Here is an 18,489-nt window from a genome sequence, read left to right on the forward strand (position 1 = left end):
TGCAGGATACATTTTCTGCTGTAGCAAACTGGCTCAAACCATATGAAATCTCCCTCTGATCCTTTAACTTATTGTGTACATAATGTTGCTGCTACTGTCTCTTATGACCGAAAATAACTTCTGGACATCAGAAAAGCGATTACTCACCGCTTACTGGAAGAAACGTTTTCCTTTAACGAGTCCGACGAGAAGGATATCTTGCTTTCACTGGAACAGGCCCAGATCCACGCCTTTTGCGTGAAACTGTAACATCTTATGTTTCACCGTGACGTGGCTGGATTTTCCATGCACCGGCAGAACAGAGATGCTACCTCTGGTAAGACGAGGGGCTGGGGTGTGTGTCTTTTTGTCAATAACAGCTGGTGCGCGATGTCTAATATTAAAGAAGTCTCAAGGTATTGCTCGCCTGAGGTAGAGTACCTTATGATAAGCTGTAGACCACACTATATACCAAGAGAGTTCTCATCTTTATTATTCGTACCCATCTATTTACCACCACAAAGCGAAGCTGGCGCTAAGACAGCTCTCAACCAACTCTATAAGGCCATAAGCAAAAAAGAAAATGCTCATCCAGAAGCGACGCTCCTAGTGGCCGGGGACTTTAATGCAGGCAAACTTAAATCCGTTTTACCAAATTTTTACCAGCATGTCACTTGTGCAATCAGGTAAGGAAAAAAAAATCCTAGACCACCTTAACTCCACACACAGAGATGCGTACAAACCTCTACCCCACCCTCCATTTGGCAAATCTGACCACAATTCTATTCTCCTGATTCCTGCTTACAAGCAAAAACTAAAGCAGGAAGTACCAGTGACTCGCTCAATATGGACGTGGTCAGATGATGCAGATGCTACACTACAGGACTGTTTTGCTAGCACAGACTGGTATTTGTTCCGGGATTCATCCAATGGCATTGAGGAATATACCACCTCAGTCATCGGCTTCATCAATAAGTGCATCGATGACGTCGTCCCCACAGTGACTGTACGTACATACCCCAACCAGAAGCCATGGATTACAGGCAACATCCACATCGAGCTAAAGGCTAGAGCTGCCGCTTTCAAGGAACGGGAGACTAATCCGGGCGCTTATAAAAAATCCAGCTATTCCCTCAGACGAACCATCAAGCAAGCAAAAAGCGTCAATACAGGATTAAGATTGAATCCTACTACACCAGCTCTGACGCTCGGATGTGGTAGGGCTTGAAAACTATTACGGACTACAAAGGGAAACCCAGACATGAGCTGCACAGTGACGCGAGCTTACCAGATGAGCTAAATGTCTTTAATGCTCGCTTCGAGGCAAGCAACACTAAAGCATGCACAAGAGCACCAGCTGTTCTCGATGACTGTGTGATAACGATCTCGGTAGCGATGTAAACAAAAGCTTTAAACAGGTCAACATTCACAAAGCCGTTGGGCCAGACGCATTACCAGGATGCGCGGACCAACTGTCAAGTGTCTTCACTTGACCGAGTCTGTAATGCCTACATGTTTCAAGCAGACCACCATCGTCCCTGTGCCCAAGGAAGCGAAGGTAACCTGCCTAAATGATTACCGCCTGCCTAAATGATTTCCTTTGTATTATGACTTTTTATTTTAGCCTTGGTAAATGTTCTTGGTTAAGGACTGCACTGTTGGTTAAGGGCTTGTAAGTAAGCATTTCACGGTAAAGTCTACACTTGTTGTATTCGGCGCATGTGACAAATAAAGCTTGATTTGATTTGTGTCACCACAGAGAAAGGTATCAGAGCAAGGTGCTTAAAAATAAACATGGATTACCTTTCCTCTTGAGTATTCATATTGAGCATATTCCATAATTCATCAGGACAAATGGGGGGAGACATAACCAGGGCCGGATTAAGATTACGTTTTTTTTATAGCCCCAAAACACCAAACTGTGTTTTTCCAGTAATTGTATTTTGAAATCTGCAAAAGGCAAACGAACAGCCGCAACCAACCATAGAAAGATATATCCTTACATTTTTTTGTTTTCCGGCCTCTTCGGCCCCCCACTGGCCTGGGCTTTAGCCCTGGTAAGCCTCTGCGTTAATCCGGCCCTGTACGTGTCTATAGGCTTCCAATTATGAAATAAAAAAATGACTAATTTCCTCCCATGAGCTTAGAATAGTTCAAGCTATCATGAACATTTTAAACATTTCAGAGTACAACTATGAGCCCTTGACATTAGAAAGACCCATTTCAGGGAAAGCTAAATGGACAACTGACCCTGAAGTTCTCCACTGTTAACACCATATCACTTTCCCAATGGACAGTAGCTGGCATAATCACAGTACAGTATCCTGTCCTATGCTGTTCCCGTGGGGATTGTCCTTAGACTTTACTACACTCTACAAACTAGCCTAGAATTTCTCTATTTTCAGACAGCTTAACTAAAAGATTTCTTCTGTGCAAGTGTATTGTGGAATTTGACATTTTCACTTGTGAGGTTTTGAAGTCACTACTGACAGGGAACACAAGCTGTAAAAACTCTCACACTCAGCGCCTGTGAGAGTTTGTCACTTCACGGCAGTAGACAGAGCCATGAGGTGGTTCCAATCTACTGAGCCGCACGCACACGCGCACGCACACGCACACACACACGTCAGAAATCACTAGGCCTGTGTCCAGCCTGACATTCTGGGAGATCCAGTTCTATGGAAGTATAATTCAGCACAAATTCTCTCTCTCACACGCACATACAGAAATTAATGCATACAAATACAAACAGAAATGTGCATGAATGCAAACCATCACACACAAACACACACAGACAGACACGCACAGAAAATGTTTACTATAAATATCTTTACTCCTCTGATAACACAACACACATGCAGATATGAATATGTTATATTCTTTCCAGTATGCTATGCATCATAAACTACTGTAGTGGGGCTGATAAAAACTATGGGTGAGATATACAACACTCATACTCAACCAGCCACTTTACTAGTACAAACTAAATGACCAAGATTCATCAACTCCTCTCTTCTCCTTTGCCTTTGTGCTACGTCAACACTATAGTATACTTCCCTTTCAGCTTTGCAGTACTACACATTTCCTGGTCATCAGGAATGTACCGGGGACGCATTCTACTGTATGTGCTGCTTTAGTAAATGTACTCTGGTTTAAAAGTCAATAGGAGGCAGGAGGTTGATGAGCTCTCAGGCTGTCTGCATCTGAAATGGCACCTTGTGTCTTTCATATACCCGAAATATAGTAAGTGCACTTAAATGGAACGTAATTGCTTTTTTAATACAATTTTCTCTCAACGCGTAGTCTGATCTTGAACAGGCATGAGAATAGCATGCTATTCACCTCACTATTCGTTGGGGGAGGAGATCAAATAAATGAAAGTGTGTCTTCAGATACAACGTATTCTGACCTCGACTTAAATTCCCTCATAACTCCACCACCTTTACACACAATGAAATTATGAATAAAGTCGAGCAACCTGTGGGTTCCAAGTGGAACATCATCTACATCATTTTTTCAGATAGAAAAAACACCATTCTCCATGCACTGTAATTTACAAATTGATGAGAGCTATAAATAAGAGCTAGGTACATGAGTAATCTGTTCAGGTAAGGGGATTGAAAATATTAATGACAGTTGTTTTAGATCTATTTGACCATATGATCGCTGGTGACAAATGTGAAACCAGTCACATGGTGGCAAACTGAAGAATATCAACATGTCACCTTTTCCACAGTGACATTTATAAAATGCTGGCCTTATAACTTATATGAAATGTGGAGACCCAAGCAATAGGCTTTTGTAGCCTATCGCAAATGACAGTGTAGTGCCAAACCTACCAAGTGGATTCATGAATTTTTATAAATCGGCAGACTATTCTCTGTATTTAAAAAAAAATACTAGCCATTATCGGTAGCCACCGTCAGTTATACCAACATACATTTATAACAGTCACTGACTTTAGTGTTAGTTTCCTTACATTTTGCATCATTCTATTACATGGTTAGTTTACCTTTCTTTCCTCTGTCACGTTTGTGTGGTAGTTCCTGAGGATCGCTAGCAATAGTGGCTAACGTATTACAAGTTGTGCAATAATATGGAACAATATAACCTATTTGAATCATTATGGAACGCAGACCATACATAGCAGACATGGATCCTGGTGCATGGTTCACAACAACTGGAACGTTGTCATCACAGTTCCATGATTAGTGAGGATTATTAGGGTAGATTTATAGTAATACCGTTCAACCCCTATTGTACACTTTCTCACCGTCCAATAATTCATGGACGGAGTAATTGAATATGGTAACTTTCAGGATGAATCAAACCACTGTATTTTTGATTTACCAATATATTTAGTGCATAAAGGCCCTCCAAAAATGTTTTTTTAATTCATAAATACTTTGCTAACCCTAAATAATATAAATATTATTTTATAAATAATAATAATAATATTTTGAAATCTACCAATTGGTGCTGAAAGGAGAGGAATATGCATTTAGGCCTACATGGTTTCCTTTTATTGATCCGTAATATTCTGAAATGTTTTCCTGTATATTTTCTAACTAAGTTAGGCTACCCCATATTAAATGGATGGATTTAGATAAATGTACTGAAAACCTTATTGAATGAAAACCCCACTAGAAATTATATTGGCCAGCAAGTGGGAGGTTTTCAGCTGTTCAATTCATTCAGAGCACGCAAGGGAACCACGCCTGCAAAGCCTGTTACGCAGCTAAAAAATGTACGTCTGCATACCAACTTCTAAGAAGTGCGTAGGAAAGGCGTACATTTCCTAAGTCTGAATCGGGCCCATAGTGCACTACTTTTTACCAGGGCCCATAGGGTTCTGTAGTAGTAGTGCACTATATAGGCAATGTAGGGAATAGGGTGTCATTTCGGATGCAGCCTATGTTCCTTTTAGACAGGCACTCTGCCTGGCTGTCAGACACTCCAACCATAGTTGCTCTCCCACCTTCTATACTAGTGGCAACTGTGGGCAGTTGGTCTGTGGGTGGATTGGCTGTAGTTGCCAACGCAGGTGTGGTTGTTGGCAGGGGCTGGACTGTTGTGGGGGCTGAGAGGGCACAACACCAAGAAGGTAGAGAGAAACAGTCAAATTATATCAACAGATGCACTAACATGAGAATATCCGGATCATGGATATACCATCAAATCAACCCATTATGTGATTGCGCTTGCCACAGACATGTACAGAGCCATCACTTGTTTGGCCGTTGTGGAGAACACCTTGCTTTCAACAATATGGTTACTCCACCACCGCTGTGGCTGTACAGCATCTCTTATACAGATGTACGATCTTAATTTGGAAAAACTTTTCTGCAACACAGGAAATGTAAAACTTATAGTGCATTTGAGGTTTAAAAAGGCTTCTGAAGTTAAATTTCCACTGAAATTTCAGACTTGATTTTCCCTTACAAAAAATGTATCAACCCCTACAAAAATGTCCATTAATTATGATCCATATAATAGTTTACATTTCCTGTTGCTGCAGCATTATTGTCCTGCTGTAGCAAACTGGCTAAAATTAAGATCTTGCATCTTTAGGTCTGCACAGAACCCCCATACACTCACAGTCCCTCTCACACCATGTCCTTGGGCTAGCCCTCATCTACAAAACCTGTTACACTGAAACACTTTGAATCCCCTCCCCCCATTTGAATTATAGACCAGCACTGAGGGATATAAAACTGTGGAAAAATGTGTTGTGAGTGTGATCATTGTGATTACCATGAAGGGACCCACCACAACACCAGAGGGGAGCGACATAAATTATATAATATGATAGACAATAATTTTTATGGCATACGAACAGAGAATGAAAAAGAAATGATAACAAGCTCTATCCCGTTTGATTAGGATTGTTACTTACTGCCAAGAGTCCCAGCAGCCTCACCTGACAGACAGACAGACAGACAGAGAAAGAGAGAGAGTGAGAGAAACAAATTGAGATTTACTCATTTATTTTTGAGAATCAGTGACTTTATTTATATATACTGTATACATATTTTTTTTAGAGATGAAGGCTTTTCAGCTTTCAGTGCTTAATGTACAGAACATCAGGCACCAAATCTGTCATTGGAAGCGGCAAGCCCCCATTCCCGCTGTAGTTTGTGAGTTTAGAATAGGGTGCTTCTGCATACAGTGTCAGTATACATCTGTAGAATTCCTCAAGACAACGGACTTCTCTCCTGTGAAATGTGACAGCTTCGGCTGCACCACTCTGTGGCTGTATAGAGCAGATGGCCCAAATTGTTTTTCAGCCATTACTTCATCCATCAAGTAACGTGCCTGATACAGTATTTTTGGTATAATATGATGTTTGAAGTGTATAGCTGTCAGCTACGTACAGGTATTGGGGGATCCGTTGGGGGTGGGTAGGTAGGATCCAGGTTTCCATGATTTGGCTTTGAAGCCCCTCTCACAGCGAGTGCAGTCCTGGCCTGTCGTATTGTGCTCACAGTCACACTGCAGGCTGCCCTCCCGAAAGGTGCACTGGCCAGCATGGAGATTACACTTACACCTATGGCAAGATGGGGGGGGGGGGGGGGGGGGGGGGGTAGAAGCAACGTCAATCCACAACACTGTCATGGCCTCACTTGAACAACTCCTGCGCTAATCATGCATGATCAAGTACACCTTGCGGTTATTGACATTGTTTTTGATCAATTTTATTTTTTATAAATTGCCTTCCTGGATAAATTGCGGTTTTAAAGAGTAAGCCGAAAGAGTACGATTTAGAGAACATTGATAATTTATTGAGAGCTCAAAGAAGAGTATGACGAGAGAGAGAGAGAGAGAGAGGGAGCACAAGAGATAAAACGTTCTTGAAGATCGTGATTGACAATCAGCAGTATGCATTTGCATGTTTTATAAGTGGCAAGAGCTAAATCTTTCAGGGAAACAGAATAAAATAAATAGATAAGAAAATAAAAAAATACCAGGTCAAACAACATTTTCTGATCTCGAGAAATTACCAGGCCATTTACATCCAAATCATTTTTTGAAGGGGTAAGATTGAGATGGCGAGAAAGGTGGCAAGCAGGATAGCATGGTAATGGTGACATTTGAATAACAATCATAATCAGATGAGGGAGTCACTTCCAATATAAAGTGTTCCACTCTGGTGAGCCGACCACCCTTCATTTGCATGAAATATTCATAGGACGGACCTCCACACCTCCACAAGGATTTGTATTTTTGTATTTTATTACGGTTCACCATTAGCTGCTGCCCTGCAGCAGTGTGTTCCAAACAAGATTAAGGCAATTACATACAAAATAAAACAGTACATCACACAACACATTATTACACACTACTACACCACAACACATTATTACACACTACTCTACCACAACATATCTACAATATAACACATTATTACACACTACTCTACCACAACATATCTACAATACAACACATGATTACACACTACTCTACCACAACATATCTACAATATAACACATTATTACACACTACTCTACCACAACATATCTACAATACAACACATTATTACACACTACTCTACCACAACATATCTACAATATAACACATTATTACACACTACTCTACCACAACATATCTACAATACAACACATGATTACACACTACTCTACCACAACATATCTACAATATAACACATTATTAAACACTACTCTACCACAACATATCTACAATACAACACATTATTACACACTACTCTACCACAACATATCTACAATATAACACATTATTACACACTACTCTACCACAACATATCTACAATACAACACATTATTACACACTACTCTACCACAACATATCTACAATACATCACATTATAACATACTAATCTACCAAATCTCTACAATACAACACATTATTACACACTACTCTATGACAACATATCTACAATACAACATCCATAATACAGCAATATAACAATATTACAATGTAGGTGTGTGTAGAGTGCATGTGTCTGACTGTGTGTGTACCTCTTCACAGGATGCACTGTTCCATAAGGTGTATTTTTATCTGTTTTTTTTGTCTCTGATTTTACTGCTTCCATGAGTTACTTGATGTGGAATAGAGTTCCATATAGCCATGGCTCTGTGTAAGTACTGTGCGTTTCCCATGGTCTGTTCTGGACTTTGGGACTGTGTAAAGACCTCTGGTGGCATGTCTTGTGGGTTATGCATGGGTGTCTGAGCAGTGTGCTAGTAATTTAAACCGCAAGACAAGTAGTGATGCAGGGGAGATTGACATGCATGTTATTAATGATGTTAGGTCTCTGTGAACATTTAAGGACCAGCCGTGCTGCTTTTGTCCCTCTTTGTGGCACTTGACCATATGACTGGACAGTAGTCCAGGTGTGACAAAACTAGGGACTGTTGGACTTTTTGTTGATAGCGATGTCAAGAAAGCAGAGCAACACTTTATTATGAACAGACCTCTCCCAATCTTAGCTACCGTTGCATCAATACATTTGACCATGAGTAGTTTAGTTTATAATGCAGGGCTGAGCCAAGCAGTTTATTCTCCTCAACTTGCCCCATTTCCACATTATTCATTACAAGATTTAGCAGAGGTTTAGGGTTTAGTGAATGATTTGTCCCAAATGCAATGCTTTTAGGTTTTAAAATATGTAGGACTACACTCTTAGAAAAAAGGGTTCCAGAAGGGTTATTCGGCTGTCCCCATAAGATAACCCTTTTTGGTTCCAGGTAGAACCCTTTTTTGGTTCCAGGTAGAACGCTTTTTTGGTTCCAGGTAGAACCCTTTTTTGGTTCCAGGTAGAACCCTATGTGGAACAAATTCTACACGGAATCCAAACGGGTTTTACCTGGAACCAAAAATGGTTCTTCAAAGGGTTCTCGTATGGGGACAGCCAAAGAACCCATTTAGGTTCTAGATAGCACCTTTTTTTCTAAGAGTGTAGCTTATTTCTTGCCACCCATTCTAAAACTGACTGCAGCTCTTTGTTAAGTGTTGCAGAGATTTTACTTGCTGTGGTAGCTGACAGCATACATAGACACACAGGCCTTACTCGTGCGAGGTCATTACTGTAGATTGAAAAAAGTAAAGGTGCCTAGACAGCTGCCCTGGGGAATGCCTGACTCTACCTGGATTATGTTGGAGAGGCTTCCATTAAAGAACACCCTCTTTGTTCTGCTAGACAGGTAACTCTCTATCCACGATATAGCAGGAGATGGAAAGCCATAACATAAATTTTTCCAGTATCAGATGATGATTGATAATGTCAAAAGCTAACAAGACAGCTCCCACAATCTTCTTATTATCAATTTCTTTCAGCCAATGATCAGTCATTTGTATACGTGCCGTACATGTTGAGTGCCCTTCCTTATAAGCGTGCTGAATGTCCGTTTCTTTTGTACCTCGTCAAACACCATTTTTTTTAAATGTACCAAGGGTTGGTAACAGGCTGATTGGTTGGCAGTTTGAGCCAGGAAAGGGTGCTTTACTATTCTTGGGTCGCAGATATCTCGTCTCCTCTCCTCGCCCCTCTTTGCCTACTCATCTCCTCTGATCTACACTTACTGTGCCCTATAGCTAGCTAGAATTCCATTGAAAAACCTGATTGAGATTACAGTGAACTTCCTGAACTCTCCAAAGGATGCTCTTTGTCTGTACATGTCCAGCAAACACAACGACATTGTGTCAACATTGTCCAACAACAAATCATACTGTTAGAGGCATATAAAAAAAAAATCTGAATCTTATCAATCAATTCTGAGTTCTGGAATTTGGAATTTGGTTCTTAGCATATCCAAATACTGAAACTTTGATACCATGAAGATGTACAGTCGTGACCAAACGTTTTGAGAATGAAACAAATATTAATTTTCACAAAGTCTGCTGCCTCAGTTTGTATGATGGCAATTTGCATATACTCCAGAATGTTATGCAGAGTGGTCAGATGAATTGCAATTCATTGCAAAGTCCCTCTTTGCCATGCAAATGAACGGAATCCCCAAAAAACATTTCCATTGTATTTCAGCCCTGCCACAAAAGTACTAGCAGACATCGTGTCAGTGATTCTCTCGTTAACACAGGTGTGAGTGTTGATGAGGACAAGGCTGGAGATCACTCTGTCATGCTGATTGAGTTCGAATAACAGACTGGATGCTTCAAAAGGAGGGTGGTGCTTGTAATCATTGTTCTGCCTCTGTCAACCATGGTTACGTGCAAGGAAACACATGCCGTCATCATTGCTTTGCACAAAAAGGGTTTCATAGGCAAGGATATTGCTGCCAGTAAGATTGCACCTAAATCAACCATTTATAGGATCATCAAGAACTTCAAGGAGAGCAGTTGTGAAGAAGGCTTCAGGGCACCCAAGAAAGTCCAGCAAGCGCCAGGACCGTCATCTAAAGTTGATTCAGCTGTGGGATCGGGGGACCACCAGTACAGAGCTTGCTCAGGAATGGCAGCAGGTAGGTGTGAGTGCATCTGCATGCACAGTGAGGCAAAGACTTTTGGAGGATGGCCTGGTGTCAAGAAGGGCAGCAAAGAAGCCACTTATCTCCAGGAAAAACATCAGGGACAGACTGATATTCTGCAAAAGGTACAGGGATTGGACTGCTGAGGACTGGGGTAAAGTCATTGTCTCTGATGAATCCCCTTTCCGATTGTTTGGGGCATCCGGAAAAAAGCTTGTCCGGAGAAGACAAGGTGAGCGCTACCATCAGTCCTGTGTCATGCCAACAGTAAAGCATCCTGAGACCATTCATGTGTGGGGTTGCTTCTCAGCCAAGGGAGTGGGCTCACTCACAATTTTGCCTAAGAACACAGCCATGAATAAAGAATGGTACCAGCACATCCTCCGAGAGCAACTTCTCCCAACCATCCAGGAACAGTTTGGTGAGGAACAATGCCTTTTCCAGCATGATGGAGCACCTCGCCATAAGGCAAAAGTGATAACTAAGTGGCCCGGGGAGCAAAACATCTATATTTTGGGTCCATGGCCAGGAAACTCCCCAGACCTTAATCCCATTGAGAACGTGTGGTCAATCCTCAAGAGGCGGGTGGACAAACAAAAACCCACAAATTCTGACAAACTCCAAGCATTGATTATGCAAGAATGGGCTGCCATCAGTCAGGATGTGGCCGAGAAGTTATTTGACAGCATGCCAAGGCAGATTGCAGAGGTCTTGAAAAAGAAGGGTCAACACTGCAAATATTGACTGTTTGCATCAACTTCATGTAATTGTCAATAAAAGCCTTTGACACTTATGAAATGCTTGTAATTATACTTCAGTATTCCATAGTAACATCTGACAAAAATATCTAAAGACACTGAAGCAGCAAACTTTGTGTAAATTAATATTTGTGTCATTCTCAAAGCTTTTGGCCACGACTGTACTGTAGGCTATCACCTTTTTGTGTGTGTTTTATTCAGTGAATATGTCATCACACGGTCTTCAACATTCGCATAAAATGACATACCCAAATGTAACTGCCTGTAGCTCAGGACCTGAAGCAAGGATATGCATATTATTGATACCATTTGAAAGGAAACACTTTGAAGTTTGTGGAAATTAGAAATGAATGAAGGAGAATAACACATTTGATCTGGTAAAAGATAATACAAACAAAAAAACATGCGATTTCTCCATCATCTTTGAAATGCAAGAGAAAGACCATAATATAATGTTTCAGTTTAGGCGCAATTTAGATTTTGGACACTAGATGGCAGCAGTGTGTGTGCAAAGTTTCAGATTGATCCAGTGAAGAGTCGCAATACTGTACAGTATTTTGTATCAAGTCTGCACAAAAGTGCCGAATTGGTCAATTGATACATTTTCAAGTACATAGCTACAGAGAAGATACAAAAATGATATGCTAATACAAAATATAAGTTTACACACTCACAGGAATGTCATACATGATGGATCGTTAGCTTATACACACATTTTCACACATCTAGATGGCCAGGCGGGGTAGGTATGGAGCCAGAGACAGCAGGGGTTCAAACTGTTGAACCCAGTTCCTACATTTGAATATGAAATTAATTTTATCAAACATAACTATGCCACATTTTATCTCTGGGACTCTCAGGATGACAAATCAGAGCAAGATTACTGAATGTAAGTACATTATTTACCTTCAGAGGTGAATGTATCAAACCAGTTGCTGTGTTGTTGTGCACTCTCCTCAAACAATAGCATGGTATTTTGTTCACTGTAATAGCTACTGTAAATTGGACACCGTAGTTAGATTAACAAGAATTTAAGTTTTCTGCCCAATTAAGACATGTTTATGTCCTGGAAAGTTTGCTGTTACTTACAATGTCATTCTGATAACGGGTTTCCAGCATGCATACAAAGAAGGGCATTCTACGAGTACGGTCTTAGCACAAACGACAGATGATTGGTTAAAGAGTATGGATGACAGGAAGTTAGTTGGTGTACTGTTGCTAGATTTCAGTGCTGCCTTTGATGTAATTGATCATGAACTGTTACTAGGTAAACTCAAATGTTATGGTTTTAAGTCTGCAGCTCTATCCCAGATGGAAAGCTATCTATCCTGGAGATGGCAAAAAGTGTTCTTTAATGGTAGCTTTTCAAACAGTAAAGATATACACTGTGGTGTTCCTCAAGGAAGTTGCCTAGGCCCACTTCTCTACTCTATCTATACTAATGGTTTAACTTCAGGAATGAATAAAGCAAGAGTGGTCATGTATGCTGATGACTCTAGCATCAGAATGCAATGAGCTAACATATGTACTGAGCAGTGAACTAAGAATGGTGTCTGAGTGGGTTGATATGAACAAATTGGTGTTGAGCATTTCTAAAACTAAATATATTGTATTTGGTTCAAGATATATGCTTGCTGATGATCCCCAATTGAATTTGTCATTGAATAGAACACATGTAGAGCAAGTGAAAAAACTAAACTACTAGGCTTCATGTTGGACGCAGCTTAATCATGGTCAGAACGCATAGACACTATTATTATTAAGATGGGTAAGGGAATTGCTGTTACAAGAAAATATTCAGAGTATGTAACATCTAGCACTCTGAATCAGGTGATTAAATCCCTTGTCCTATCACACTTAGAGTACTGTCCAGTTATATGGTCATTTGCAGCAAAGAAAGATATGAAAAATCTCCAAATCGCTCAAAACAGGGCTGCCAGATTAGCGCTTCATTGCTCTATCTGTATGAATATTATCCAAATGCATCAGAATCTCTCATGGCTTCACGTTGAAAACAAATTACTATCCAGTCTTCTGATTTTTTTTAGGAATGTTATATATTTTTAAAAACCACAGTATTTTTCAGGCCAGTTAGTACATCCTAGCAACACGATAACCACCAAACCAGACAGGCAAGGACAAATCACCATAAATCTACAGTTTTATATAGAGCCATAGCTGAATGGAACTCTTTACCAATCCATATTTCTGAGGCAAAGAGTAAATCCACCTTCAAGAAAAAATTAAAATAACATCTAACGCTATAGACCATATCACTGGAGAGGAAATAGAAAGCATCAACTGAATGTTAAATGTGTTTCCTGTCAGGTATTTTAATTGTCTGTATTGTCTACTTGTTGAATGTTTGTGAAGTCTTGATTTGTGGTTGTTTGTAATGTCTTGTTAATTGGTGTTGGACCCCAGGAAGATTAGCTAGCGTTACGGTGTTAGCTAATGTAGATCCTAATAAAAATAACAAATTAGTCACATTAGCGCACGTTAGCATCAACCATCCCGGTATAGGGACACCGATCCCGTAGAGGTTCCTCCTGGTAAAGATAGATACAAGGGTGGGTTATATGAAGATGTGGCTCTTTCTCATTTCAAACTGAACACAATGAGGAGGATAATTGACAGACAGAGCCTGGTTTCATTCCAAACCGATTGACTTCAATTAAGTCTGTTTTCAAAACCCCCTCTGGAAACTGTTGGAGTTTCTCCCACCCTCTTAAGACCTTTAAGCCATAATTAAAAAATTGGTGACAATCGCAGGGCTTTTTTATCCCAGGGCTCCTGGAAACAGAACTCCCATCAAGTGCCTCTTCATTACAAATAAATCAGTAGCCCACTTCGTCTCAGTGCCCTCTGTGAAAACCCCCGGCGCTCCAGCTTATCACTAGGTCCTCCACTTTAGCTACACTATTAATCAATTACAGAACTCTTTCGGCAGTTAGCGATCTCCCACCAAACATCTATGAACAAAGATAATCTTATTCACTCCTTTACATGCCCATGGAACTTGCTCATCAACTATTTTGCAAGAAAGCTCTAAACATTGGATAAATATAGTCTTTCCCAAACCATTTCTGGCTTTCATAGGAACATTTTACATCCTCCTCCACCATTTATGCTTACAAATACTGCATGAACATTTGCATCCACTGGATGGTCCCTTATTACTGTAACAAAGCCACTGTGCCTTATTTAATGACAGAGACCCTACCCAAGCCCTATCCCTGACTGTAATGCTTCCAGGAGAAAGTGCAAGCTCTAAAAAACATCTGATGCAAAATAGATCTGTCTTGTCTGATGGCAGAATAAATGCCTGCTGGCATTTTCTAAATGTGCTTAGTTATGGACTGTGAAACACTATGCAATGTGCACACACTAGTAGGCAGACTGGTATGCATCACCATCAACATGAATATTACAAATTATTGACACCTCACGAAAGTGCAAAGTGGACAGTAAAGCCCCATGATTAAACATGGAGAGTGAGCCAAGGACAGGATGAATCATTTGCTACACTGTAAAGGACAATATGGACAAGGTCGCTCTGTCTTTGAGAAAAACATATTGTTTTCCCTTCTCCTTTGAGAAGTCACTGAAGCATGGGGGTGGCTGTGGAATAGAGAACAGACCCTCACATCAAGCCGTATACTATATATTAATGGCTTTGCTCACACTACGCTCTACATTCAGGAAGTATCCTGCCTTCATGCAGTGGCTGTCACACACACGTACACAGTCACACAAGTACACACACAAGCGCACACACACACACACACACACACAGTCATTCATTACTGAGACCATGTTAGATTTTCAAGCGCAAAAACAGTGTGCGGAAATAGTGATTTTGTCAAGGTGTGAGGATGTGTGCGTAGGATTTTCAAAGTGCCTTCAGAAACCCCCCGTTATGATTGTGGATGGAGCCTCACTCCTGTACTCTCGGAGGAAAATGCTCTCCTTCCTTCCCAGAACCAGGGCAGCTATATCCGGCTGCTGCAGGGCAACACCCCCGCTGCCTAGGCTCATGAGCTCATGTTAAGGGCCAGAGCCAGCCAGGCCCTGCTATTGGGCCAGGATCAAACCCCCATCCGGCCATCTGGAGAGGAAGAAGGAACAGGACCGTACATTCTACATATTTTTTAACAGGGAAGACATATTGAGACCTAGGTCTATTTTTCAAATGGGCCCTGTATAATACAACATAAATATACACATTATACACAAAATATATATGTATATATACACACGCTAAAATAGAAAAACCCAGTCATGGGAAGCACTAATAAAACATTACAAACCACCTGGAAAAACAGCATTCCTCCACAAATAAGTCCCCAATCAATACTTTAAATTGCCCAAATGGCACCAGAACATCAAGATGAAATGTATTTATAAGTTTGTTCCAGCAATACGGTGCATTAAAACTAAAAGCAGATTTACCTAGCTCGGTGGAGACCCTAGGAACATCAAGAGTTAACCAATCCTATGAACAGGTTAGGCAACTCAGGTGTATATACTTCAACAGCAAAGTTGATAAGACAAAAGTTTATGAAGTAGGGCCTTGTAAACACAAAGGAAGTAATGCAGAGATCTGCGGGTCTTTTAGCGAAGTCCAGCCAACCTTTTGATACAGGATGCAGTGATGAGTATCAAAACTGTCACCTGTTACAAAACTAAGGGCACTATGGTAGATGGCATCCGATGGATTAAGAATAGTAGCAGCTGCACCTTGATAAATAATATCACCATAATCAAGAACAGATAAAAAGGTTGACTGAAAATGTGATTCCTACTACTTAGAAAAAAGCACCATTTGTTTCTGTAGAAAAAGTCAACTTTAAATCTTAGCTTCTTAACCAGTTCATCTATATGTTTTTTTAAACGTCAAATCCATATAAATCCAAATGCATAAGTATTTATATGCGGGAACACATTCAATTGGAGAACCATCTAATGAGTGAACATGTAGATCTGAAACATTCTTACGAGAGATTAAAAACAACGTGTACTGTATTCGGTTTTGCCCCCATTGAGCACAAGTTTTGAATCAGCAAGGGATTCTTGCATAGCTATACAATCTGACAGTAGTTTTGACACAGACCAGATCTACAATTAGGGCAATAGTATAATAGTATCAGCCGCATGTAGATTAAGTTTACAATTTTTAACAGATTGCCCAATGGTATTCATATAAATAGTGAAGAGAACAGGTTCCAAAATCAACCCCTGTGGTACATCTTTATGTACTTTTAAAAATTCAGATTTAAATCCATCAATCATGATGGCCTGAGTTCTGTCACTAAGATAATCATAAAACCATGAACAGGCATTAGAGCTCAGGCCTATCAAGGACAACTTATTCAATAAAATAGTATGATCAACAGTATCGAAAGCTTTTGACAGGTCCACAAATAAAGCAGAACATTTAATTTTAGTGTCTAAAGCATGGACAAGATCATTAACTGGTTGCTGTAATAGTGCTATGCCCAGGCATAAACCCTGATTAGTTTACATTCAAAATACATTTCTAAAATAAAAAAGAGCAAAGTACTGTGATGGAAATGTTATACTTGTGCTTTTCTAATAACTAATTTCTGTGTTCTATTCATGTGCTGTTCTAATAACCAATTTCTGTTTTCATGCAAGTGACTGATTGAACGAATCCTCACTTATCAGTATCTGCAATTTGGTAGTACGCCCAGACCTTGTTTTGAGAACGAAAGACATCTCAGTTTCAAGGTCTCAGCTTTGAGAGAAGCCTTGTGAGGTATTGGTCGGTCACATGAAGGAAGCAAATGCTAATGATTAATTAATTATGAATAAACTAAATCATGCAAATATGACTTCAGAGCTCAGTATATAAGTACATAAGGGAACTAACGGGATATAAGGGAACTAACGGGACTGCCCCATTAGAGCTCTTGACAGATGTTCATCAAGCTTCTTGGAACATCTCCAGCGTGCTGACAATAAACAATGATTCATTTAAGATTGACTTCGAGTGTCCCTGTGTAAGAATTTCCACAACAGTACATTTACCAACGATTCAAGAATCTTAGCTAGACAAGGAAGCCTTGAAATAGGTAGATAATGATTAAGATCACTACTATCCCCGTCCTTATGGAGTGGCAGATCAAGAACTGATTTCCATACTTTTGAAATATTTCCTGATAACATTGTTAAATAAAAGAATGTGGGTACTTAAGCAGACCAGGATCCAATTGGTCGGCCCCTGTGGATTTCTTGTTGTCTATTACTAGTAAAGCATCCAGTACTTTTTTCTTCTGTAAATAGCCTAAAAGAAAAGCTTTGACTATCATTTCTCTGAACATTCACCAAATTTCCCCTATCAGCATCCAGCACGATATCATTGTGAATAGGCTTAGAAGTTATTTAAAAGAGACAGTCTGCTGAAATAAAATGGTTATTAAATGCATCAATTATGTAATTTTTTCCCTTAATGAGGCCAGTGTCTGAATAATTTTTTTGTGGCAGAGAGGAAGTAGACCCAGTTTTTTTGGACAGTTTTCCATAATTTAGCCAGGTTCCCATTACAATCCAAAAGAGTGGTTACATGCTCTCGAGTGGCGCAGCATTCTAAGGCACTGCATCTCAGTGCAAGAGGTGTCACTACAGTCCCTGGTTCAAATCCAGGCTTTATCACATCCGGCTGTGATTGGGAGTCCCATAGGGCGGCGCACAATTGGCCCAGCATTGTCTGGGTTTAGCCGGGGTAGGCCGTCATTGAAAATAAGAATTTGTTCTTAACTGACTTGCCTAGTTAAATAAAAGTTAAATACATAAATAAAACATAATCATCAGATTTAGCCTTTCTGATTTGTCTTACACAATGATTCCGCAGTTGCTTAAACAATTGCCAGTCTGGGCCTAAGTCTATGTTCCTGGCCTTGACCAAAGCATCATCTCTTTTATGAATGACTTCTGATCATTCCGGAGTGTACTAGGCATTCGATCTACCTTCAACCCTTCATTTTATGAAGGCAGCATGATTATCCACAATAGTATTGAAGACAAAGCTAAATCAGGCTCAAAGCTAAATCAAGTTCAGGGATCTGAAATACAATCAAGGTCACTAAAATAAAGATAATGTGAAAAAAAGCTTGTTCACTTACGTTTTAAAGTTCCTGTTTGTGATGATACGAGGCTTACACTTTTTGTATTCTCACATCTCTAACACAAACAACTGGGAAAAGGTCACTAATGTCTTGGGCGAAGACACCAGTTGAAACATATTTCTTTGGTGTATTCATTAAAAT

The 18,489-nt window shown here is 40.1% G+C and overlaps 1 protein-coding gene across 3 annotated transcripts in view; it reads right to left on the reverse strand.

Annotated features, from left to right (window-relative positions):
• The window catches only part of LOC129853163 (netrin-G2-like), a 78,039-nt gene that overhangs the window by 23,554 nt on the left and 35,996 nt on the right, over positions 1–18,489 (reverse strand). For all 3 annotated transcript variants that reach the window (XM_055918905.1, XM_055918904.1, XM_055918906.1), the window contains exons 4-5: positions 6,354–6,526; positions 5,876–5,899 (exon numbers count right to left, since the gene is read on the reverse strand). In XM_055918905.1, the coding sequence (XP_055774880.1) occupies positions 5,876–5,899; positions 6,354–6,526 (197 nt within the window). The remainder of the gene's footprint in view (positions 1–5,875; positions 5,900–6,353; positions 6,527–18,489) is intronic.

Source organism: Salvelinus fontinalis, chromosome 4 (genome assembly GCF_029448725.1).
Source record: "Salvelinus fontinalis isolate EN_2023a chromosome 4, ASM2944872v1, whole genome shotgun sequence".
Classification (NCBI taxonomy): Eukaryota; Metazoa; Chordata; class Actinopteri; order Salmoniformes; family Salmonidae; genus Salvelinus; species Salvelinus fontinalis.